We start from the raw sequence: 22,342 nt of genomic DNA, 5'->3' as shown, positions 1-22,342 counted from the left end.
AGTGTCTGTACTGTGCGTTACCACTGGCAACCACCATTGCCATGGTAACCGACAGCTCCATCATACAGGACGGAAATAAGGACATGCCAGGCTGCACACAGGAAAGTGAAACGTTCTTGTTCTGCATGACTGTCTCCATTTGACTATCGTGCAAGTCAACAGGTCTTGACCTGGACTCACTGAACTGTACTCTGTGTCATACAGTGACAGGAAGTACATGAACTACATGTTTAGTGTGTAGAAATGGCAGATCAAGCAACAGATGGAGCAAAAGATGAGGTAAACAAAAAAAACCAAAGGAAGGCTTGGTGGCGCATGTAAATGGAGCAAAGAATGTCGAAGAGCAAGAACAAGCAGCAGCCAGCACACCTTCTTTTTCTACTCTTTTATTCAGTCCATCACTTCATACACCTTCTGAAAGAGAGAGGCCCTTTTCTTACATGCTCGTTGTTTTCATTATGGCTTTTTATGGTGATAATACTGGAAGTAATCATAAAATCATTGTTTATCTTTTTTTTTTTATCATTTGGATACAAATTTCATCAAGGATGAGCTGTGATGGCAGGTCACTCTTACCTCAACCATTCCACACCCTAAAAAATTTGTAATAAAGTAATTAGCCAAAATATCGCATTCAAATTTCATTGGTCAGTCTATTTTCAATAAGCTTTGAAAATATGAAAATACCAACAATGAAGAGGAAAGGACTATCAAAAAGTGCTGCTTACTTAATGAGGTGCTTAGTGTATAAGATTACTGACAAAACGTTAGCAAGTATACAACTCACAAAACAATGACTTCTAAAAGTGTTTTCTTACCATTATATAAAAGTTATGGATCATAAATTGTTTTAAGACGCATTTCATTTCAAATGAAACAAGCAAAATTCAAGATGACTTGCTGGTTCATAACCTTTAAGTCAAGAAAATCATCAAATTTATCCCTTTTATAATACTGAGTGCAGAATAATTCATCATATCCTTTGTTAAAAAAGCTACCTGCACATAAAAGTCAAAATTACATACATAATGCTTCTGAAATGCACAGACTGAAACAGCATCAGATTACCAGTTACAATAGGACAAAGTTTGTAGTTATAGGAATATACATGAAAAAAAGAGAAAAATATAAAAGTGTAAACAAAAGGAAAGGTGGTTTTATGTGTGTGTGTGTGTGTGTTTCTAGTCAAGTAGGGAGGGCTCTGAAGGACGTATAACAGTGGGTCGGTTGGGAGCAGCCGGGGGTCTTCTGCTGCAGGAAGAGAGAGGAGGGGAGGTATTGGGGGAGGGGCAGAGAGAGAGAAGAAACATGCAAGGCAAAATATCATCAGATAGTCATGCACCAATGATTCCCAAACCACCAAAAAGCCAGAACATACAGTACAACCCGTCACCAGCAGTCTCAATTGTCCCCACAACTTCCACCAATACCAACGGCATACATAAAGGCATCAGAATGTGTGTGTGTGTGTGTGTGTGTATGATTTTACCTGGGAATCCCAGGCGGCAGGGCAGGAGGCACGCGGGCCGGCCTGGAGGGGACAAGAGGCACGGAACCAGAGTTGGGATCGCCTGTGTAGGCCGTTTGGCCGGGGCCGGGTCGAGACGGCACAGGCGGTGCGCCGAATGCCGGTGAGGGGTTGAGAGGGAGCGGAGGACCCGGGTTGGGCCCCCTCACTGCTGGGGGTCGGCTGGGAGGGGGCGCTGTTGCTGGGGCAGCGCGGGACGCCGGTGGAGGACTGAAACAGAGAGGCATGAAATGATCTCATAGCTTCAGTTCACTTACAAACACACATGAAAGAAAAAGATCACTGAGGGTGATTAGTAATATTATTCAAATAAGAGCCAATTAAACACATTGTTATATTTGGTCAATTGTTTCTGTCGATTTCATACGTTTAGATGCTCTGAAAACATGATCATAATTAGTTTGTGAAGGACACACTTTATCAGTCCCTCTCATAGAAATTTTTGAAGCTTTATATAGAGGTTTATGTATATTTTTGATTAGCAAAAATCAGGATTACATGCTTGAATACAAGTACTTAACATTTCATTAATTTGCATCAGGTGGCAGTAGCCCCAAATTGTTCTGGTGCGCATGTGGAAATAGAGAGATAAGGTGATGCTGATGAGACTGCCAGCTGTTGATAAGCTGTGTTATACTGAAAATACCATGACACCTTCACACAGATACCTTAGATTTATTTTCTTTAAAGACTTGTGAACAGGATACAAACCAAACAGGACATTGTGCAACACATCAGCGCTCTCTGGTGGACAAACTATGTAGTGGTGACACTGCTTCTAAATTTCCTCACGTCTAGTCTGGCTCGTCTGCAATGACGCTTCTTGGCCGACATGTGCACAGAAAAGCAGATACTGGCTAATATATCTGTGTGTCTACATGTCTGTTACCTTGGATCCTTGGCAATCCAGCTGTCGTCTACTGGCGGAGGCACTGGGACAGAAACAGTGGTGGTGCTGATGTCTCCTATGAGGACCAGGGCCTCTTTTAGGGCATGATACATCCTGAGCATTTCATCTCTCCTCTGAGCCTGCTCGGCCGACTCCTCCATCAAGCTGCCCTGGTCCCCGGCGGAGTACAGGTAGGCCAGCAGCTCAGAGTGGATGAAGTCCTTCGCCTGGAGATGGGAGAGGGCGGTTAATACAACTAAGACTGTACAGGAGAGAGTAACCAATGTTATTGATAAATGACTTTCCAACTCTGTTATTTAGCGTACTTGTTTGGAGTAATGACTAATGGAAAAAGAGACGCACATTGTTGATCATGAGGTGCATGATGGTCTTGGGCATGAGGTCTCTGATGGACTTGTTGACGATGCCGATGTATGAGTCCACGAGGTTGCGGATGGTCTCCACCTGCCGCTCCAGCTGCGGGTCCATGGACACGGTGTCGCTAGGGTTCATCGCATCTTCGCTCTCAGGCTGGAGACCAAGGCAGAGACAGACAGAGAGGCAGACATGTTGATCAGTTACAGGCCTGAAAATCTATTTTCTCCCTCAGATTGTTACTCTAAGTGAAGGGCTGCACTGGTTTGAAGTGGGCGGGCCTCTGTGTGATGTCACATGCTGTGCACCAATCAGGATGAAACATTATTTAAATCAGAATTTGATGGCAGCCTGTGGATTGGCCACTGTCAGTCAAATCTGATTAGCTGAGATTAAATCAAATAACTTACAATTTATTTTAGAAAAGTGTTATATAAATAAACTTTATTATTGATATTATAATAAATGTCTTTTTTACTTCAATTTTTTAATTAATTATTTACTGTTTTAGAATAAGACTAATCTTTCCCAAATATGTGCAAACAGGCACACATGTCACAGCATGCTGCATGTCTTCCCTCGGCCAGATTTAAAGCAATACTGGAATCCTTTGTAAATACAATCTGTACATTTTTGCCTAACATGAGAATACCCTCTTGTGTACCTGGTCTTTCTCAGGGTAAACACCAGCTCTGAGGAACGAAGCCTTCCAGCTGTCAACATCCTCCTGAGTGTCACATGCCAGCTCAATCTGACGCAGGTCTTTATATACATTTCTGTAAGACACACACACACAAACATTAACCAATGGTTAATGAACAGATGAACACCGTATATCTGACTGTTTCAGAAGATGCTAGCATCCACACCTCTGCTCCGTGTTGAATATGGCAAAGACGTGCTTGCTGGACATGAAGCCCTTCTCCACGTCTCTCAGCTTCAGGTTGTCCAGAGGCAGCATGTACTTCTTCTCTTTCTCCTGTTAAAACACCCGCAGACGTCAAAATCAAAATCAGAATCAAAGCTCATGACTCGCTTCCTCTCTATCCCACAGAAAAATGCATCTACTGTCCCATCAGCAGTCTTACCTCCTCATCTTTGTACCAGGACAGAGACTCAGCAGTCAGGACAAACCAGTAGTCCTTGGACCCTCCTTTCATGATGCTGATGTTTATAGTGAGCCAGCCTCTGCGGATCACCTGCACATCAGAGTCCAACAGTTGACTAACTAAACATCCCACAAGAGGTAATGTGCATCTACAGCAAGCAAACAGAATACTACAAACCAACAGAAGAGAAAAATACGGACATGTACTAGAGAACTGGCTTGAAAATACAGCACAACAGTCATGCAAATGCAACACTATTCCTCATTAAAGTGAACTGAAAACACACATACGCAAACATAGAGACACAAAAAATAATAATTATCACAGGCTCCAGTGAAAAGTCACCTTCTCTGCATCCCTCTCTCTGCCAGACTGAGGGCCAAGAAGACAAAGGGAAAACACACACACACACGCGCGCACGCACGCACGCACGCACGCACACGCACACACACACACACACACACACACACACACACGGATAATAAGCAGACATATACCCTACCCTGGGTGGTATGACTATGACTGTATCATAGAGCCGTGCTGCCAAAAAAGATTCCCCTGCAGCGTAAAATGTATTTTCTGCATAGACCGCCATTGATGAGCTCGGTGGTTGCCTAGGATACCACCAGCTGGAGGGGCGGCAAGCAGGAGGAAGACACCTAATCTACTTTCACCACTCGGCCCCACTCGTGCCTACGCACGCATTTCACTGTTAAGTAAACTCGATGGTCGTGCTGCCATATAGGCATGATTCTGAGTCTGCAGGCCCACGCACTTTATTTCTTCACACTCTGAGACAGAGCACCAGACAGGCTTATGTTCCATCATATCCCACATATATCACACCGGGACACTGTGCATGTGTGCGAGCAGGTGCATCCTCAACTACAACAACATTTGTGAGCCAAACAAAAGAAATAATGGCGAAAGTTGGAATGATTTATATCTATCTATATATTTTTGGTTAATAAGAGTCTTGATATCAGCTAAAAAGCCAGCTGTCCAAAAGCTGCAGCCAGTAGTTTAGATTAACGATCTAACAGCAAGTGTCAGTGAGACAGCAGAGCTGCTTTGAATTTTTCTAACAGATGAACGACATCTTGAAAGTGCTGCTGTTGGTTGAAGGGAGGTTTGTCATGTCCAGACCCTCCTGGCAAAACAGATCCACACTTACATCCCCTTTAGAGAAGTGAAAGTCAGATACTGTCTGTCCTTGATGAGGCATCATACACACCAAGACATATTGTTAAATTCTTATCAACTGCACTGAAGCCTGTGTGTGTTATTCAATACATAAAATAATGATTAGTTTTTTTTTCATACAGTATTGTAGAAAATGTACCAACCCACCACCCCAACCCACTGTCTTTGTGCATTTTCCCCCCAGTTTTATTAAAGTGAAAACATGTTGTTCCTTAACTTATCCTGAATGTTTAAAACCAAGAGATGACATGATGGAGCCTAGCGTGCGTGTAAAGGTGCTAACTGACAGGCTATATGGCGAGTCAGACCAGCATATAAATTTGCATTTGAATGCTGAATAAAATCTCTAACTATCATAACTTTCATACAATATCAGAATAAATCAGCCCAACCAGGAGCACCAAAAAAGGCTCTGATAGACACCTTTAAAACTGCAGAAAACATTATTATTGCTCTTTGAGCTGTACATTTTTAAACCATGGAGACTTAATATTTGTAAAACTTTCTGAGAGACTAGAAAAGCCTCTTTTGTGTGTGACAACATCCCAGTGCAAAGTCAACGGGACGGCGAAAGATATGTGCAATGTCAACTCAAAACAGGATCATAGAAAACTATTTTGACCTTTTAGCTAGGTGAGAAACTTGGGAAATTGGAATGAATGGTTGCCATCTCTGTGCGTTGTATCCAGTTCACATAATACATCCATTACTGTAACTCTTTCACTTCCCTCTTCTTTGTCAAGGAGCACAAATGTTCAGACATGGTCTGAATGACTGTTGACTCCCCCACCCACCCAAAGAGGAAGTGACAAGTGGAGGTGCAGGGGGGGTACGGTACTTACAAGAATCTCTCCCTGGGCCGTAAAAAGGAGGAAGAGGAGAGGAGAAAGAGGAAAGGGAAATAAAGAGAAAAGACAAGAGGGGCACAGACAAGAGTATGTAAATGTGAAGCAACACAGGGCAACAATGACAGGAGAGACGGGCTGAGACAACGACAGAACAAGAAATAAAAAGAGCAGCAGGAGGAAGCAGCTGCTATGGTGCTACAGTGCTGGGAGGGCTTAATATGGGAGGGGGGCACAGTGTGTCTCTTTAAACAGGTGACTTACCTGGTTGGGCATCACTCTCTTCTTGGTGGCGTTAGCAGCAGTCCTTTGCTGGGCACTGCAAGAGAGAGATTCAATAACATGAACTCTGGTTTAAAACACAGGAAAACTAATGAATCTGATCTGAGGGATATCCTAACAAAAACACATGATATTAGTTATATACTTAAAACTGCTACTTAGAGCCACAACTACAGATTATTTTCACTAACTATTGTTTCCTTGGTTAGTTTGGTCAATAATATTTTAGAGAATGGTGAACAATGCCCGTCACACTTTCTTAAAACTCAGTGACGACTTCAACTTCAAATCAACTCACAAATGAGAAGTCAAGCAACAAATCCACACAAAAGAGACTCTGGAATGATTGTAAAATAACTTAAATTAATCTATTCTCATATTAGCTGACCATCTTCTGTGCATCGTCTAAACAATTAATCGGCCGATCAATTCAGCTCCGCTAACAAAAAAACCTTAACATAACAGCGATTTACAGCACACTGTAAAAAATAATCCGCTGCCTTCATGTTCTCCTGTAGCTGACGTCATAGAGGCAGAATAGTAGTTACTGTGGCTTTGTTCATGTGTGTTTAGAAAAACCTATTTTTAAACTTGCAGGCTATTAAACCAACAGCGTCCCTATTGTTGAGAAGAGGCTAGAGGTCATCGTTCAACAGCACAAGCCTGAACAAACAGAACTGTCCCTTCCCATCTACTATACTGTTGCCGTGCTGACCTACGACGGATAAGTGACAAAAACCTGCAGTACAGAGATGATGCAGATATGTTTGATGTAATGCGTCTCGCCATCACATAGTTTGTCCACCTGAGGGCACTGATGAGTTTATTTTGTCCCACTCAGCAAAACCTGGCCATGTTATGTAATAACAAATGTACCGATCATTCCCTGCACGTTGACTCACTGGATGTTAAAGAGGACACGACACAGAAGAGCATTTCAGGCTAACGTCTCAGCTCTAGAATCTGAAGCTTTGTCTTACTTGGCAAATCCAATGAAGTCCTCGTGGTTAGTGTTGATGTAGGAGAGCTCAATGTCAATCAACAGCAGCACCTGAAAGGCAAAACATGTTGTTACGCATGGTATGTTCACAAGAAGTGAAAACCATACCAACGAATAGGTAGGCTGCATCACACACACACCTGGTCTTTGGTCTTGCTGTCTCTCTCTCTGATGTAGGTGGTGACGATTCTCTCGGTCTCCTCTCTCAGTCGAGGGTACGATCCCAGCTGTCAACACACACACACAAAACACACACACACGTGCACTGCTGCAGGTACCGTCATTACAGGACACACACCAGTGCAGGCTTACACACCACTGGAAACATCTTCGCCACATCAATACACATAGTAAACACAACTATGACGAAAGATGAGATGGAGAGAGAGGAGGCGAGCCATGCAATGACTTCCATAACAGCTTGAGATTTCACGTCAGCTATAGATATTGTGACGGCAGTTGCAGCAAAACAGCGTATTAAAAATCTCCGGCTTAACGTCATCTCAAGCTGATAAGGAGTCTCAACAAATCAGGTAGGAATGAGGAAAAAAGGTCAGATTAAAGTCCAGAAGCAGAAGAAGATTGGGTAGGGTCTGGTGGGGTCTTGTGAGGGGTGCATTATTGTTGTCAATGGTGCAGAGTAGAGTGTGTCACAGGAAAACACATTAAAATCTCCCACGACAAGACAGCCATTTCTGAGCAGGGATATTTCTTAGTGTCAGTGGGGGTCTGATTGGACAGGTGAGTCAGGGTGAGGGGTTGTTACATGAATCACCAAGTGGGTAAGTGGGCTGGTAGGGGTCCTGGATCAGAATGGGCTCATTTAGATTTGTCACTGAAGAGGGAAGAGCAGGGTAGGGTGGGCGGGATGTGTGCTGAGTGAAGCAGCAGTGAGGGGTAACGATCGACGCTAGACAGAGACAAGTTAGTTCATTGAATTTTTGTGATGTGAGTAATTTCCTTCACTGCTCTCTATCACTCTTTGCTTGAATTTGTTTATTCCCCCTTCACCCTTCTCTCTGCATTCATCACTTCTCAATATGTCTCTTCACTGGTCCTGTTTACCTTTTCAGTGCACTTCCTGATCAGGGCCACAAGCTCGGTGACGACGAGGTCGACACATTTCAGACACGGGTCTTTCAGCTTAATGACCTGCTTTTTCACTATGGCCTCAAACGCCAGGTCTGGGGTGAACAGGCCTGTCCTGTGGTGAGGCATCATGGGAGTTGGAGATTTAATGTTAGGTGAAGGAGGAGTCGGTGTAGCGTGGGTCATGATGAGGGGAAAAAAGGGAACGTTGGTAGCCCAAGTTGGATGGAAGAGTTTGATAAAGAATAAAGTTTAAAAAAGGAAAAAAAAGGATGATGAAGATTGGGGAATATGAGAAAGAAAAAAACAGGTATTTAGTTAGTTCTACTTCGCTTACACAACAGAAACAAGGTGCAGGTTCTCAAAAGAGTTCATTGCAATTTCAGTTCCCTATTCATGTTAAGAGTCAGCCTACAGCTGTTTAGCCATGCTAGCTCCATGAATGGCAACGTCAGTCTGTCCACCACTTTGGTCCAGACCAAAATATCTCAACATTAATCGGATGGATTGCAATAAATTTTTGTACGTTGGGACATACATGGTTCCCAGACGATGATTAATTATTGGTGATGCTTTAAATTTCTTCAAGCGCCACCATCAGGTCAAAATTTCTACATATCTACTGACATTCCCATCATCATCATGATTGGAGACTACACACGTAGCTGCTGTAGGTACGCAGCAGTTCAGCAGCAGCATTCATGAGAATAAATCCAGCTTTATCATGCTAACAGGCTAAAGCAAGATGGCGAACATGGATAACATTATACCTGCTGAACAGCAGCATGTTAGCATTGCCATTGGGATAATGTTAGTATTTAGCTGTGCCTTAGTACAGCCTCACAGAGCTGCTAGCATGGCCGTAGACTCTTAAACCAAGCCTGCAGCTTGTTTCGTAATGAACCTGCAGGAACAAGTAACGGCCCGTGTGTTTCTGACCACACAGCCCCTCAGAGACACCACGCCAGCGCATTCAAATATATCCACTGATGTTCATACGAGTGCACTTCAAAGCAGGACTGTGAAAACTGAACCCTCCCTTTGAATTTATCCATTTTATTGAAATTATAGCAAAAATGAAAACAGTTTGGCAGTAAAACAGGCCCTGGGATCTCTAACGTCGGCTGGTCTCTGTGCTGTGTATGTACAGGTGTGGCAGCGGGCAGGAGACCATGCAGTGATACCTTATTAGTGCACTGTCTGACTGTGTTGATGAGCTCCTGGATGACCAGGTCGATGCATTTCAGACAGGGCTCTTTCAGCTTAATGACCTGCTTTTTCACTATGGCCTCAAACGCCAGGTCTGGGGTGAACAGGCCTGTCCTGAAGGACATACAGACAAGACAGACATGGAGGGCGGGGTGTAGATAGACACACAGGAAGATGAAGGAAGACATATGCAGACAGACACTTATGAAGACCAAATGATGAGTGGTGGAAGAAAAACTGGAAGAAGCAGTGCAGAGGACGGACATGAAGCTAACAAGCCCAGGAGACTATACAAAAGGTCACAGATAAAAGACAACAAAGAGAGACAGAAGAGCCAGCGCTTCTAACGGAGACATGAAAAACAGGGCATCTGAAGACAGAGAAGACTGCAGCTCTTTATAAAGCTGAATGGACACAGGGAAAAGGCTGCCAGACATCTAAGCTGCTGCTTGCAGGCCGTCCCAACTTGCCTGACACCGTGGATGTTCTTGATGGCGTAACTGATCTCTTTCCTCAACTCCTTCTCATCAAACTCCATCTATGACACAGTGCAAAAAATGAGGCTCAGGTCTTATTTGTTCTTTGAAAAATGAATGCTGCATCTTATTGCAAAGCGTATACCGACACACAAACAGACATGAGGCTAGACAAGAGGAGGGGTCTGTGGGTTTGCGTGCCCTTTCTTAGTATTGAATGTCTGAGAGTTAACGCAACATAGTCACAGTATTTATAAAGATCACGACTTCAGCAGTGTACATACAGAGCGCTCACAGAGCCACTTGGGAAAACAATGCTCTTGCTTTTCTGCTAACAGGAAAATAACAGAGAGCAATTCCAAGACAAAGCATAACGTAAATAATCACGACGAAAGTGGTCACCTTCACCAGCTCGAAGGGAAAGCGCTCATGAAAGATGCGGTTGATCTTGGCTCCACCAGACAAGTTGGAGGTGTCCACCTGGTCCCCGGACCCCTCAATGCACTTCTCAAAGTCCACGCCGAACTGCTGCACCATCCTGCAGGTTGTGCAAAGCAAAGTGGAAATGATTTAACATCTTCAGCTCATGTGTATTTGTGTGTGCCTGCATCTGTGTGTGTGCTTGTGCGTGCACTGACTGAAGTAAGGCCTTGGTCTTGCGCGTGGGGTCATCGGGGCGGAAGTTCTTGTACTCCTCCACCTCCTTCTCCAGTGATAACAGCTGGCTCTGCAGCTTAATGCGTAACCCTGGCAACGTGTCACGGATGTGGTTGGTAAGTTGCTGGAGAAAAATAAAGGGAAGGATAACATTTAAGGAAAATCTGTTGTTGGATTTTAGTTTTAAAACAGATGCACTGACTTGAACAATGAATGAATATAATTACATTTAGTGCAGCATGTTCAGACACAACTGAAAACATCCCAGAGAAAACTGTGTATGTGTGTGTGTGCGTGTATAATCTAGTCTCACCTGATTGAGCACCTTCTGCAGGTGTGGCGTGCCCATTCGCTCTGCAATGTGTCTGTATGCAGGGTGAGACAGGAAGAACTTCCTCTCAGCAGCCAAAGCAGCACGAATGTCTTTCTTGCCATCGATGTCCTTCTGACTGCGGTTGACCACCCCAATGTAGCCTGCAGAAAAATACAAAAAAGGCACCCAAACAGTTTTTTATGTTCCAGCAGTGGAAGGCTTTTGACCTCTAACCCAAATCCAAATGTGTTCCACTGGCTGAAGACCAGACTGAGGGCAAAAAGTAGACCATCACCTCAGAACGTAGTTAGACAGACTGCATATGATGTGCGTGGTCTTACCTCTGCGGAGCGGCAGTAGTTTATTTTCCAGGATGTCTTGTGCATCTGTCCCCTCGTCCATAAGGTCCAGCTTGGTGATCACACCAATGGTGCGCAGCCCTGAGGACAAAGGTGTCATGATTATGTTCTCAATGAAAATGATGAAAATGAGATGAATGACGCAATTCAAAAATTCAACAAAGCAATGACCTTTTTTCAGCAATAAAGAAGAAAACATAAAATAGTAGACTACCAAAGTGTCAGTTTGTCTGGAATAATTCACAGAGATGAAGGAAAACCTGACGTGGACACTCAGTGATAGCAAGCAGCTTTGTGCTTTGACCTTCATGGTGGACATTACCAAGAACATCTGAGAGCTGAACCTCAAGCTCTAGCAGCTTCTCAGATCATGAAATCATTTCAAGTAAAATTAAAGCTGCTGCGAGTGCAACTGGAAAGAGGAAACACTGCATTTTCCTGCTCTGCAAGAACAAAAACCTGCTTTGACATCTGAATATGCTGCTGAGGGTGAAAACACCTTCAGGCATTTGCTGAGAGATTTCAGGTCATTAAAAGTAAACAAAAGGAAGTAAACATATCTGCTGTTTAACATGGAACCATTTGATGTTTCTGACAACCTACGACATGAAATTATTCAGCTCTTGACTGACTCTTGTTAAGACTCAGTTCCGCTCAAGACTCAAACCTGGAAAATGATCTGCGAGGAGCATCATCATCATCATCATCACCACCGTCTCCAGCCATCGCGGAGGTTAGTTGCATTTTCATGCTTAACTTCTCAGGTGCTACCCAATCACCGGTGCCCCCCTCCCCATGTGTGCCACACCTTTGAAAAATGTCTGGGGGCGCCACTGAGTATGGCTGTGAAAGGATGTTATAAAAACTGAAATGGCTTTTGACACGAAAAAGGTTCCCCACCCCTGTTTTAATATTCACAGGCAAATTCTAACAACCTACAGTGGAGCAGTGTTTCTTTTGTAGTTTAAAAAATAACATCCTCTGGATTGAGTGGAAGAAGGCCGAAGGTGGAGATAATTCAGTTTCATTACATCTTATAACTAATCTTATTCAGTACCTCTATGCTGCCAGGAAGTCTTTTAATAATGTAACTGTTAATTATTTTGGCGAGCTGGCTCCTGCACCGAGGCAATGATTAATAGTAAGAGGAATAGCTGCAAGATACAGCAAAGAGTAATTAGCTTTGTTCAAAATTAGAACAAAAATGGTCAAATTTAGAGAAATATACAGAGAAGGCGTAGCAAAAGACACAGAGATTAACGTGTTTTCCTCAAGGTCTCACAAGGTCCCCTTACCCTGAGGGTCCACCTCCTTGGAAATCTTGAGGGCATCGGAGTTGGCCAGGTCCATGTTGGCCGGGGTGACGGCCAGGATCAGACAGCTCTCCTTGGTGATGAACTGCATCAGCATGTCCCTGATCTGGTGCTCGATGTCATGGGGCTGGTCTCCCACGGCCACTTTGGTCATCCCAGGCAGGTCGATCAGGGTCAGGTTCAGGACTGAGAGTGGAAAGCAGGAAGGAAGAAATAAGTCAGACAGAGCTTTGAAAAGTGCAGCAAGTAGGCTGAGTTTGTGTGTGTGTGTGTTACCATTAGGAGAGTAGACACGGAGGTTGATGGGGATGGGGGAGATGCCCTTGTTGGATCCGGTGAGCCGGTCTGTCTCTGCTTCAATCTCCTGGCGAACCTCGTCAAAGTCCACAAACTTCCGTCCCTTACAGTGCAGGAACTCTGCGTACTCTGCATGGAGACCATCACAGAATTAGACAAGAGGCAGGGCTGATGGACATATAGAGACAAAAACGACACGACAACAGACAATGCAGGAAGTCTGAGGGATGGAACAGGCTGTAATAAGCTGTTAATAATATGGATTTTAAGGTAAACTTCTGAGAGAGCGTGTGTCTACACCTGTCAGCTGTACATTCATGTGTGCATTTGATTGTCTGCAAGCTTTGCTGATGATCGCACTATGACCCAAACATTCACCCCTACCCAACTCACGCACACAACTTGCCTGCTTTACTGTTAACCAGCTGGAGGATGAGAGGGCGACGGGTGACGATGCCAGATCCTCTGGGCAAAAAGTCCCTGAGAGAGAGGCAGAGATATTGTTTAATACACACACACACACACACAGACAAGAATAACAACATGTCAAATCAAATGTTAAAACATGAAGGAGAGAAATTGAAAGCACTCTCATTAATCCTGCATTAATTATTCAGCAACATGATGCTTTGTCTCAGCAAGCAAATACAAACTGAGGGTAAAAACACACACACACACACACCAGCTTTTGTCTTCAAACATTCTGATGTCAAAATGCAGAATTTGTGTCAGCTTCTACCAGAATAACAGTACAAGCTCTAAAATTGATCCCCAGTGTCTGTGCATGTAGACGTGTGCATTATTGATGCAAAACAAAGATTGACTTACAACCTTATTCATTATAAATAGTGCAAAGAGAAAGAAACATGTGTCTCTTTTTCCCCTCTCTTTACACAGACGTTCATCTGAATGGAAACTCCTGTTCAATAGAATTGTGATCATGTTCAGGTCACTGGCTACACATCCCTCCAGGCTACAAGAATATGTCTGTTTGTCTGTCTGAGTGTGTGTGTGTGTGTGTGTGTGTGTGTGTGTGTGTGTGTTTGCCAGATCAGCGGCAAAGACTGAACTGAGTTTCAAAGTAAGGTAAGCAGGCCAAAACACACACACACACACACACACAAACACAGAAAAACACATTTGCACCCACACATACGCATACACCCTGCGCCTGTTGTCCACTGCTGACAGAGCAGTCAGGATGTTACACAACAGTGATTCCCATCCTCTTTCCTCATCTCTTCCTGTCACTTATGAAAGCACGACATGAAAAACACAATGACCAACAAGGCAGTTAATCAATTAAATCACTGAGACATTTACACAGTGAAGAGCCCACCCAAACGTTTGCTGGTTGCACCTCCTGGAATGTGAGGATTTGCTCCTTTTGGTTTTTTTTATATCACTGTAGACTGAAGACTGCTGCATGGACTTTTGAAGGCCCTTTTTGTTATTTTTTTCACACTATATAGTCTAAATCAGTGTTTCCCAAGTGCATATCTAATCTGCAACAATTCTGTGTATTGATTAGTTATTTGTCATTCAAATCAAGCAAAATTACAAATAATTTCTGGTTTCAGCATCTTCAAAGTGAGAATTTGGTGCTTTTCACTATTTTCTATCATTTTAAACGGAGTTTCGTGTCATCTTGGACTCTCCGAACTTTTCCAGTTTTTTTTAACTTTTCATGCACTAAGCTATTAATCTATTAATAAAGGAATTGACATACTAATTCACAATGAAGATAATCCTTTGTTGCAATCCCATTCCTAATCTGACCTTTGACCCTCTGAAAAGTCGTGACTACTTGTCGCAGCTTTCTCCCCACAGCTCAGATGGTTATGTTGAATAATTGTTGGAGGCCTGAAGCCAGAGCTGTCCGATATTTTACAAGCAAAAGAGAAGATGATAGGTCATGTGACTTCCTCAGACTAATCTTGTGCCCAAATGGGGGGGGTCCCAACCCCCAGGTTGAGAACCACCGGTCTGTATGATGAAGTAGAACACGTTAAACAGATCAATCATCAAAATAAGTGTTAGCCAGAGCCCTGAACTGACTGGATATAAACAAATCTCACAAGCCAGCGTTACACCTCTGTGTCAGTGGGCTAATTAACAAACATGAAAAAAGCTAAGCTGCCTTCTGTGGGTATCTGGTACCCAGTGTGTCATATACACATGACAGTGCAGCTGGTGACATCACTGATGACCCCAGCACGAACACATCAATGCCCCTACTGTCTCCCCCAGCCACTGCTCGGGACTCGGAGACAAAAGGCAGCAGGAAAAAAAGGAGTCGTGGCTGCCTAATCAACATTCCCTATCTCTTGGACAACAAGTGAAATCATTCGGACATGTAGAAGAGTTGAGAAGAGTCGCCTGTTCGGGGCAGCTTCACTTGGAGATGCAAACAAAGCTGCTATGGATGTGTTCGGTAGATTAGGCCTCTACGGCAGCAGCCCGGCCATGTCTCCTTCCCCTTTCCCTTTCCTCGTGAATCGATTTTCCAAAGCTTGTGTTACTGTGTTTTAACTGCAAAACAAAGTGACTGCTCTCCACATTGTGGCATTAATGGAGCAGCTGGTTTGCGGCTATTTGTCATCAAAGAGGGTCCACAACTGCTCATTCAAATTCCTTTAGTCATTCATCAAGCTCACAAAGAAACTCAGCAGTGCAGGCGTGCTGCGAGCGCAGACTGGAGGCAGTTCCATCTGTACTGTCAGTGCAGCTCTCCAATAATTCATCTACCTGATCACCTCATCAGCCTTGTAGCGCCTGATCCTCGCAGGTAAAACATTGGCCTGACCCGTGCAATGTGAGGCCTATAAAGACGGATTTATAACCAGCAGCCTCAAGGAAACACAGCGTTTGTAAATGTTTGACAGGATGGGCCTAATGTGAAGCAGCGACTTCACGCATCAATGCTGAGCAAATTACATGTTTAACGGTGTAGATTTAGGACGTGGAGCTCCAGACTAAAGTCACATTTGGACCAATTCTCCGTTCGTTTTTGTCTCTCACTTCACAGCTGTTTACTTGCGTAAAATGCGCAATAATGCATCGTGAATAGCTCAGCTCCAACATGGAAAGAATCCGTTGGGGAAAAAAACCTTAGAAACTGGGAGGCACCGACACACAGAGTGCGTAACCAAGTGCTTACTTGGCGACTTTTACGCAAAAGCTCGGTGTAGTTTGTCTTAAAAGAACAATAACAAACAACAGTCAACAAAGTAAATATCACATTCACAATGTCAGATGAATCCCAGACTACATAAAAACGGTACAACCTCCCGACGAAATTCTCCAACACGGAGCTCTTCCCTGCGCTCTGGCCGCCGACGACCGCTATCTGCGGCAGGTCCAAGTTGCAGCTCTGGCCGATGGAGCTGAAGGCGTCCTGGAGCTTGTTGACGAGGGGAATGAGGTCTTCCATTCCCCGGTTTCCCATCGCGGCACCTCGGTCAGCCCAGCGGGCTCTCTGCTGCTCTCCTGCCCGGTCAGATAAGAGCCAAAGGGACGCTCTTCCAGCAAAGCAAAAGTTCCCAGATGGCAACGCAGTCTGTCAGAATCTCTGTGAGTTTATTTCATTCAAACACCAGGAAGTTTAGAGGCAAGAGTCCCGACTGCGCTCAGAGAACCGGCGACTCCACTAGCTGGATGATCGCATGATAAAAAGTGGCCACATTAAGACCGAAAACTTCTGTCATCATCCGGTCAGGCGACACCCAGCCTCCGCCGGAGACTGGCGCCGCCTCCAGCGTCACGCTCTCAGTCATTGGTCAGTTCGGATGTCTGTCAACGTACATAGTTTTTAAAGTACAGTTGTTGGACTTGCACTTTGAAGCAGGAAGAATGAAAAGTGTGTGTATTCACAATAAACACACACACACACACACACACACACACACACGAAGCACTTCAGTTTGCTTCACCATCGCCTGGTTTAAGCCGGGACACTCACAGAAAGAGAATCAGGCCTTTATTTAAATTTATAGACCAAACAATTAACCAATTAATCAAGAAAATACATGGAAGATTAATCGATAAAGAAAATTACCGTTAGTTGGTGCCCCGAAGCTGTACATTTGGTTTTAACTCTATTTGGGACATTTTTATTTTTGCACACCTGAGTCTGTGAGCATTTGCTCTATTACTCTTTATCTTTTCAGTTCACATGTGTGCAAACATACACAAACAAAAAATAACTGGACTGGTGAAATGTTTACTTGATCTGATACACATTTGCGTATGTAACTTGTCTATAATAGGGCTTGGATCCTATTAATTGTACTCAAATGTACAATTTATGAATTTATATTAATTTACATATGACAGATTTTCATAATAGTACAAGAAAACAACATGCGGGTATTGTGCTACTGCAACAACAAGTGGCGTCATGGGTTGGTGTATGGCAAACATGTGATGGTACATGACAGTGATGTAAGTAACTTGCATATTAGTTAACGTTGTTTTTCACTTTTCCAATAGACACTGTTACCGTTTTACATAATGGGAAAGGAGACAGAATATTTGAGGTATAATTGTTGTGTGTTGTTGATGTCACATTATAGATAGTATTATTTTTTTCAGAGTTATTGTATTTTTATCATAGTAACAAAGACAAATGTTTGAATCTACGTTTGCATTTATGTACATGTCATTTATGTTATCAATTATATACCTGATGTAGTAAAAGATATAGTAGCAGAGTGGTCATATATGAGTTAATATGATTCCCTTCATACTTCCTGTTGCCTCTGATTTTGGCTTGTTGATGTATTCAGCTACTGCATCTAGGGATTCATTCTGTGTGTTATATATGGATGATTTATCCCATAATGGCTGTTACAATTAGATTTCAGGCAAGTAGGGCTGCAGGCGATATTGATAAAATTCTTATCATGATATATTTTTTTTTCATATCAGGATATATCAATCCCAATAATAAGTTTAACCTAATAGTCTAAAATGTAATACTTCAAAGTCTAGCGTTTTTTTTTCTTCCATTCCTGTGCAAAAGACGTATTCAAGAGAACTTTTTGAAGTAGGTCTTGCTGTTGATAACATGGTCGGGCATTTAACATGCTGCAGATTGCACAAGACAGCTACTCAGGAATTTTTCGTGTTGAATAAATGGCAATATTTTGTTGATTGTCTTGTTTAGATATCTGAAGAATTTCATCGGATCACGAGCAAAGACATCCTGGGGACTTTCAGTGCATTCCTTGACAAATTTGTGCCTGGCCTGCTGAAACTGTACCACTCTAAGAAGGGAGCTCTTGGTGAGAAGATGGAAGACCTCCTGGATAAACCTGATGAACAGTTGAGTGAAGTGCTCCTTTGCCTGACATTTTTAGAAGAGTATGAATATACTTTTCTCATAAAAGAAACAGAAAAAGATGTTGGTTTTAGCAAAAACACATGTCAGTAAAAATGAATGTCAGCAGCCATTGCTTTATGTTCTCATTTGGAGGTATTTGATTAAACAGAATTTTAATTTGTAAAAGTAAAGTAAAATTGTTAACATTGTTGCAGTATTGTTTTTTTTAAGTTCTATATGATGCTGCTGCATGTTGCATGTTATATCGTTGTCATTACTATAAAAGAGTGTCATGTCAAAACTCTGCCTGTTGCTTAGTGCTCACTCCTGTCTCTCTCTCTCTGCCTACAGATGCATGAGTAGGGGCGGAGCCGATCTCCTCAAGAGTAAAAAGTGCACACACCTGACACTAATCAACCCATCAGCGCTGGCTTCTTAAGCCTGGACCAAACACTCCTCCAGTGCCAGATTATTCCCTCATGTCTCCCACGCATTGTCTCGCTCCTGAGGAGAATCTAGCCACACTTCCTGTACATTGATGTTTCGAGAATTTACCTGAGTTTATCCTCCCGAGTTTCTGTCTAGGTTTTTGGTTGCTACTTTGTGAGTACTTATTTCCCCTTTTGGGTGTATGATTTTTGATATCTTTTCCCATTTGGCGTTCTTAGTTGTACTTTGTTATTGTTAAATGAATACTTTTGTTTTCCACTCTGCATCTGGGTCCTGGTTCTCATTGCTCGAGCCATAACAAAAGAGTTTTTTTTTTGCATTCTGTATAAGTACACTACCTAATTGAAATGCTTGTTTTCCACTGAATACTCCTGAGACATCCGACATTGTGTCCCACCGAAAGACAGCAGCACTGAGAGGCCTGCACATTTACCTCCAAGAAGATGCAATAAAGGTTTTCCTGAAGTGCTTGGTTATTACAAAAAAACTAATAAAACTAATTTGTAATTTCCAGGACATGTTTTAAAGGATGAGTTCATCCAAAATGGAAATACACACCTCCTCAGTGCAGTCCAGATAATTTTATGGTGAGGATTGCAGTTGTCTATAACTCTTGCTCCCTTTTTTCTGCTGAGAAGCAGCTGGGCGGGTTGGTGGTGGGTGTTCCATAGCAGAAAATACTTTTGTACAAAACTCATCACAAGGTTGGTGGGTGAAAGCTACTGTGTCATTAATTAAAGAAAAATATGCTTTTTCTTTTTAAAACTTCCATGAGTCAAATGACCAGCATGGTAAGGAAGTTTGAGTTCAAATCCGTAGAAATGTGTTTTGTCTTTAGTTTTTCTTAGCTGTCAATAATGCATCCGTTACTGTTCTTCAGGACACTGACATTTTGGAAACAGTGCTGAACAGTGCGTCTGTTGCCATCCTCACCATCCTACAAGATGACGATGGCAGTATGTCTGTGTGAGACCAGGCAGTTGTGTTGGCTTTTACAAAGCAGTCAGGGTGTGTGCATGAGTAACTACATGTTGCTGCACACTTTTTTTCCACAAACTTTGTTTTTCTTTTTTGGTTCTGGACTTCAATTTTAACGTCTCTGCTGCGGTGCTCAAAGCACCCAACAAAAAAACAGGCAATACTTTTTTTTACAGAAATTGACCCAACAACCCACAACATTCTGAAATGTACTTGAGGCACTGTTTAACAAAATAAAAAAGATTTCAGATAACATTCAGTCATGCTTTGTTTTATACAATATCTATATACTAAGCATTTTTCAAACATACACACGGCGCTCTCATGGCGTTTCTGGTCGCCGCTTCTCCTTCTGTTACAGCCACAATAAGTACAATAATCTTACTTTTAGTACACTTCATCACTGTCCACACTTACTGCCTGTCTGGAGGAGATAAAGGCTTGGATGAGACACAACTTCCTACAGCTCAACAGCTCCAAAACTGAAGTATTGTTAGTCGGCACCCCTCATTAAACCAGAATATCTCCCATAAGCAGCATTGCTTTCTCTGGCCAGGACATCAAATTATCATCTATTGTCACTGACTTGGGTGTTAGATTTGACCCTCATCTGACCTTTTGAGGCTCACGTCAAACACCTCTCCAAGACTGCTTTTTACCACCTCAGAAATATAGCAAAACTCCATCCCACTCTAACTCTCCCTGATGGCGAGAAGCTCATCTACGCCTTTTTCTCCTCCAGACTGGACTACTGTAACGCACTTCTCATCGGGATCCCCAGCAGAAGCTTTCAAAGGCTGCAGTACATACAGAACAGTGCTGCTAGGATCCTGATGAGAGTGTGGAAATACGAACACATCTCCCCCATCCTTCACAAACTTCACTGGCTCCCCGTCGCCGCAAGGATTGAGTACAAGGTCTCTCTCCTCACTTTCCATTGTATTCATGGCAATGCCCCCTCATATTTGAAAGAACTCCTCACCCCATACACCTCAGCACGATCCTGCTACTGACTCCTCCTCGCCAGGACCAAGACCGGTACAATGGGGGACAGGGCAATCTGTTCTGCCGCTTCACGCCTGTGGAACGCCCTCCCTGACAACCTGAGGGCTCCACAGACTGTTGAAAGTTTTAAAAAGGGATTGAAAACCTTTCTTTTTAGGAGACATTTCAATCTTTCAAATGTCTTTTGGCTGTTGTGTCTTTACTTGTTTGTATGGTTTTAATTCCAAATTGTAGCACTTTAACATTGTTTCTACAATGTAAAGTGTTTTTAAATAAAATCTATTATTATTATTATTATTAATGACAGCAACATACATTTTCCTTTATTTACATACGTAAATTTTCAACTCACTGGAGTAAAAAAGTATGATTATTCAACAAGAATATCTGTGTTTGGTGAATTTTAGGAATATACGGCATTGAAGGAATAATTGTATGTTTATTCAAAAAAATATCTGCATTTGGTGAAGGCAGAAATACATGGCATTGAAACCAGAATTTCTTTGAACTTGTGAACCTTAGTTAAGTCAACAACAGTAGGCATAAGTTGAGAAAACTCAAAAATCTCTTGCATCATGTTGCCTTGATATTTTACGTTTTCTCAGCTTTTTACTTTTTTACAGTGCACTGTGTCATGCAGAGGGTGGCAGGGGTTGTCAATGATGGATGTCAGCTTGGCTAACATCCTCCTTTCACCTACAACCTCACTGGTGTCCAGAGGGCAGCCCAGGACAGAGCCAGCTCTCCTGACCAGTTTGTTCAGGAGCAGGTAGATGATGGCACCTTCCACACCAATGTCTGGACGATAGGCGAACTGTAGGGGGTCCAGCTTGCTGCTAACCAGGTGATGGAGGTGATTCAGCATAATCCTCTCCAGAGTCTTCATCAGGTGGGAAGTTAAGGTTATCGGCCTGAAGTGGTTAGGCTCCCTGGGATGCACAGTCTTAGGCACCAGAACCATGCAGGATTTTTTCCACAGGGCAGGAACTCTCCGGACTGAGGCTCATATTGAAGATGTGCTCTGAACAACCCCCACAGAGCTGATCTGCACAGCCCTGATCAGTCTGGAGCTGATGCCATCAGGGCCAGTAGCCTTCCTCGCATTTGTCCTGCTGAGTTTTCCTACCCTGATCTGCTGTTATGTAGAGACCAGGTGGGGGGCAGGGGGGTGGCTCCTGTTGGGTGAGGAGGGGGGCTGGGTCTGTAGTCTGTGATGTGTATTGGTGGGGGGTGAAGTGGTGTGAGGATGGAGCTGCTGGTGTCAGGGATGGGATGCACTGGGGGAAAGGGAGGGGATGCTGAGAGGTAATGCTCATTTGCCAATTCCCAGTCTCCAGATTCTGGGCCCCTGCCGTCGTCGCTGCTGTGGCCCGAGATGGTTTTCAGGCCCCTCCAAACCCCTCTGGTGTTGTTTCTCTGCAGGCGCTCCTCCAGCTTCCTCCGACAGCTCTCCTTGCCTTTCCTGATCTCTCTTTCCAGCCCCTTCTGCACCCTCTTCAACGCAGTTCTATCCCCAGACTTAAAAACCCTTTTCTTCTCATTCAGTAGGGTTTTCAGTTCAGGGGACACCCAGGGTTTGTTGTTTGGGAAACACTGCACTTTCCTGGTTGGCACAGTGTTGTCCACACAAAGTTAATGTAGT

At 43.3% G+C, this 22,342-nt stretch overlaps 1 protein-coding gene across 3 annotated transcripts; it reads right to left on the bottom strand.

The window, feature by feature from the left end:
• Positions 1-447: 447 nt before the first annotated feature.
• LOC121625702 (dynamin-2-like) lies at positions 448-16,659 on the bottom strand. 3 transcript variants are annotated; one of them, XM_041963916.1, is made up of 20 exons: positions 16,232-16,659; positions 13,351-13,424; positions 12,924-13,073; positions 12,630-12,833; positions 11,317-11,415; positions 10,976-11,136; positions 10,644-10,786; positions 10,408-10,543; positions 10,000-10,067; positions 9,505-9,643; positions 7,372-7,458; positions 7,212-7,282; positions 6,214-6,268; positions 3,881-3,991; positions 3,662-3,771; positions 3,457-3,568; positions 2,781-2,948; positions 2,418-2,644; positions 1,490-1,738; positions 448-1,251 (listed from the first exon to the last, which is right to left on the bottom strand). In XM_041963916.1, exons 1-20 carry the CDS (start codon positions 16,390-16,392, stop codon positions 1,182-1,184), a joined length of 2,595 nt encoding a protein of 864 aa, XP_041819850.1. In that variant the 5' UTR covers positions 16,393-16,659; the 3' UTR covers positions 448-1,181. The 3 variants fall into 3 exon arrangements, with proteins under 3 accessions (XP_041819850.1, XP_041819859.1, XP_041819867.1); XM_041963925.1 differs by having other exon boundaries at positions 448-1,248; XM_041963933.1 differs by lacking the exon at positions 9,505-9,643 and adding an exon at positions 8,297-8,435.
• Positions 16,660-22,342: the final 5,683 nt, after the last annotated feature.

This window comes from Chelmon rostratus, chromosome 3 (genome assembly GCF_017976325.1).
Source record: "Chelmon rostratus isolate fCheRos1 chromosome 3, fCheRos1.pri, whole genome shotgun sequence".
Classification (NCBI taxonomy): domain Eukaryota; kingdom Metazoa; phylum Chordata; class Actinopteri; order Chaetodontiformes; family Chaetodontidae; genus Chelmon; species Chelmon rostratus.
Note: the sequence above shows the minus strand (reverse complement) of the source record. Positions and strands in the feature narration are given on the sequence as shown.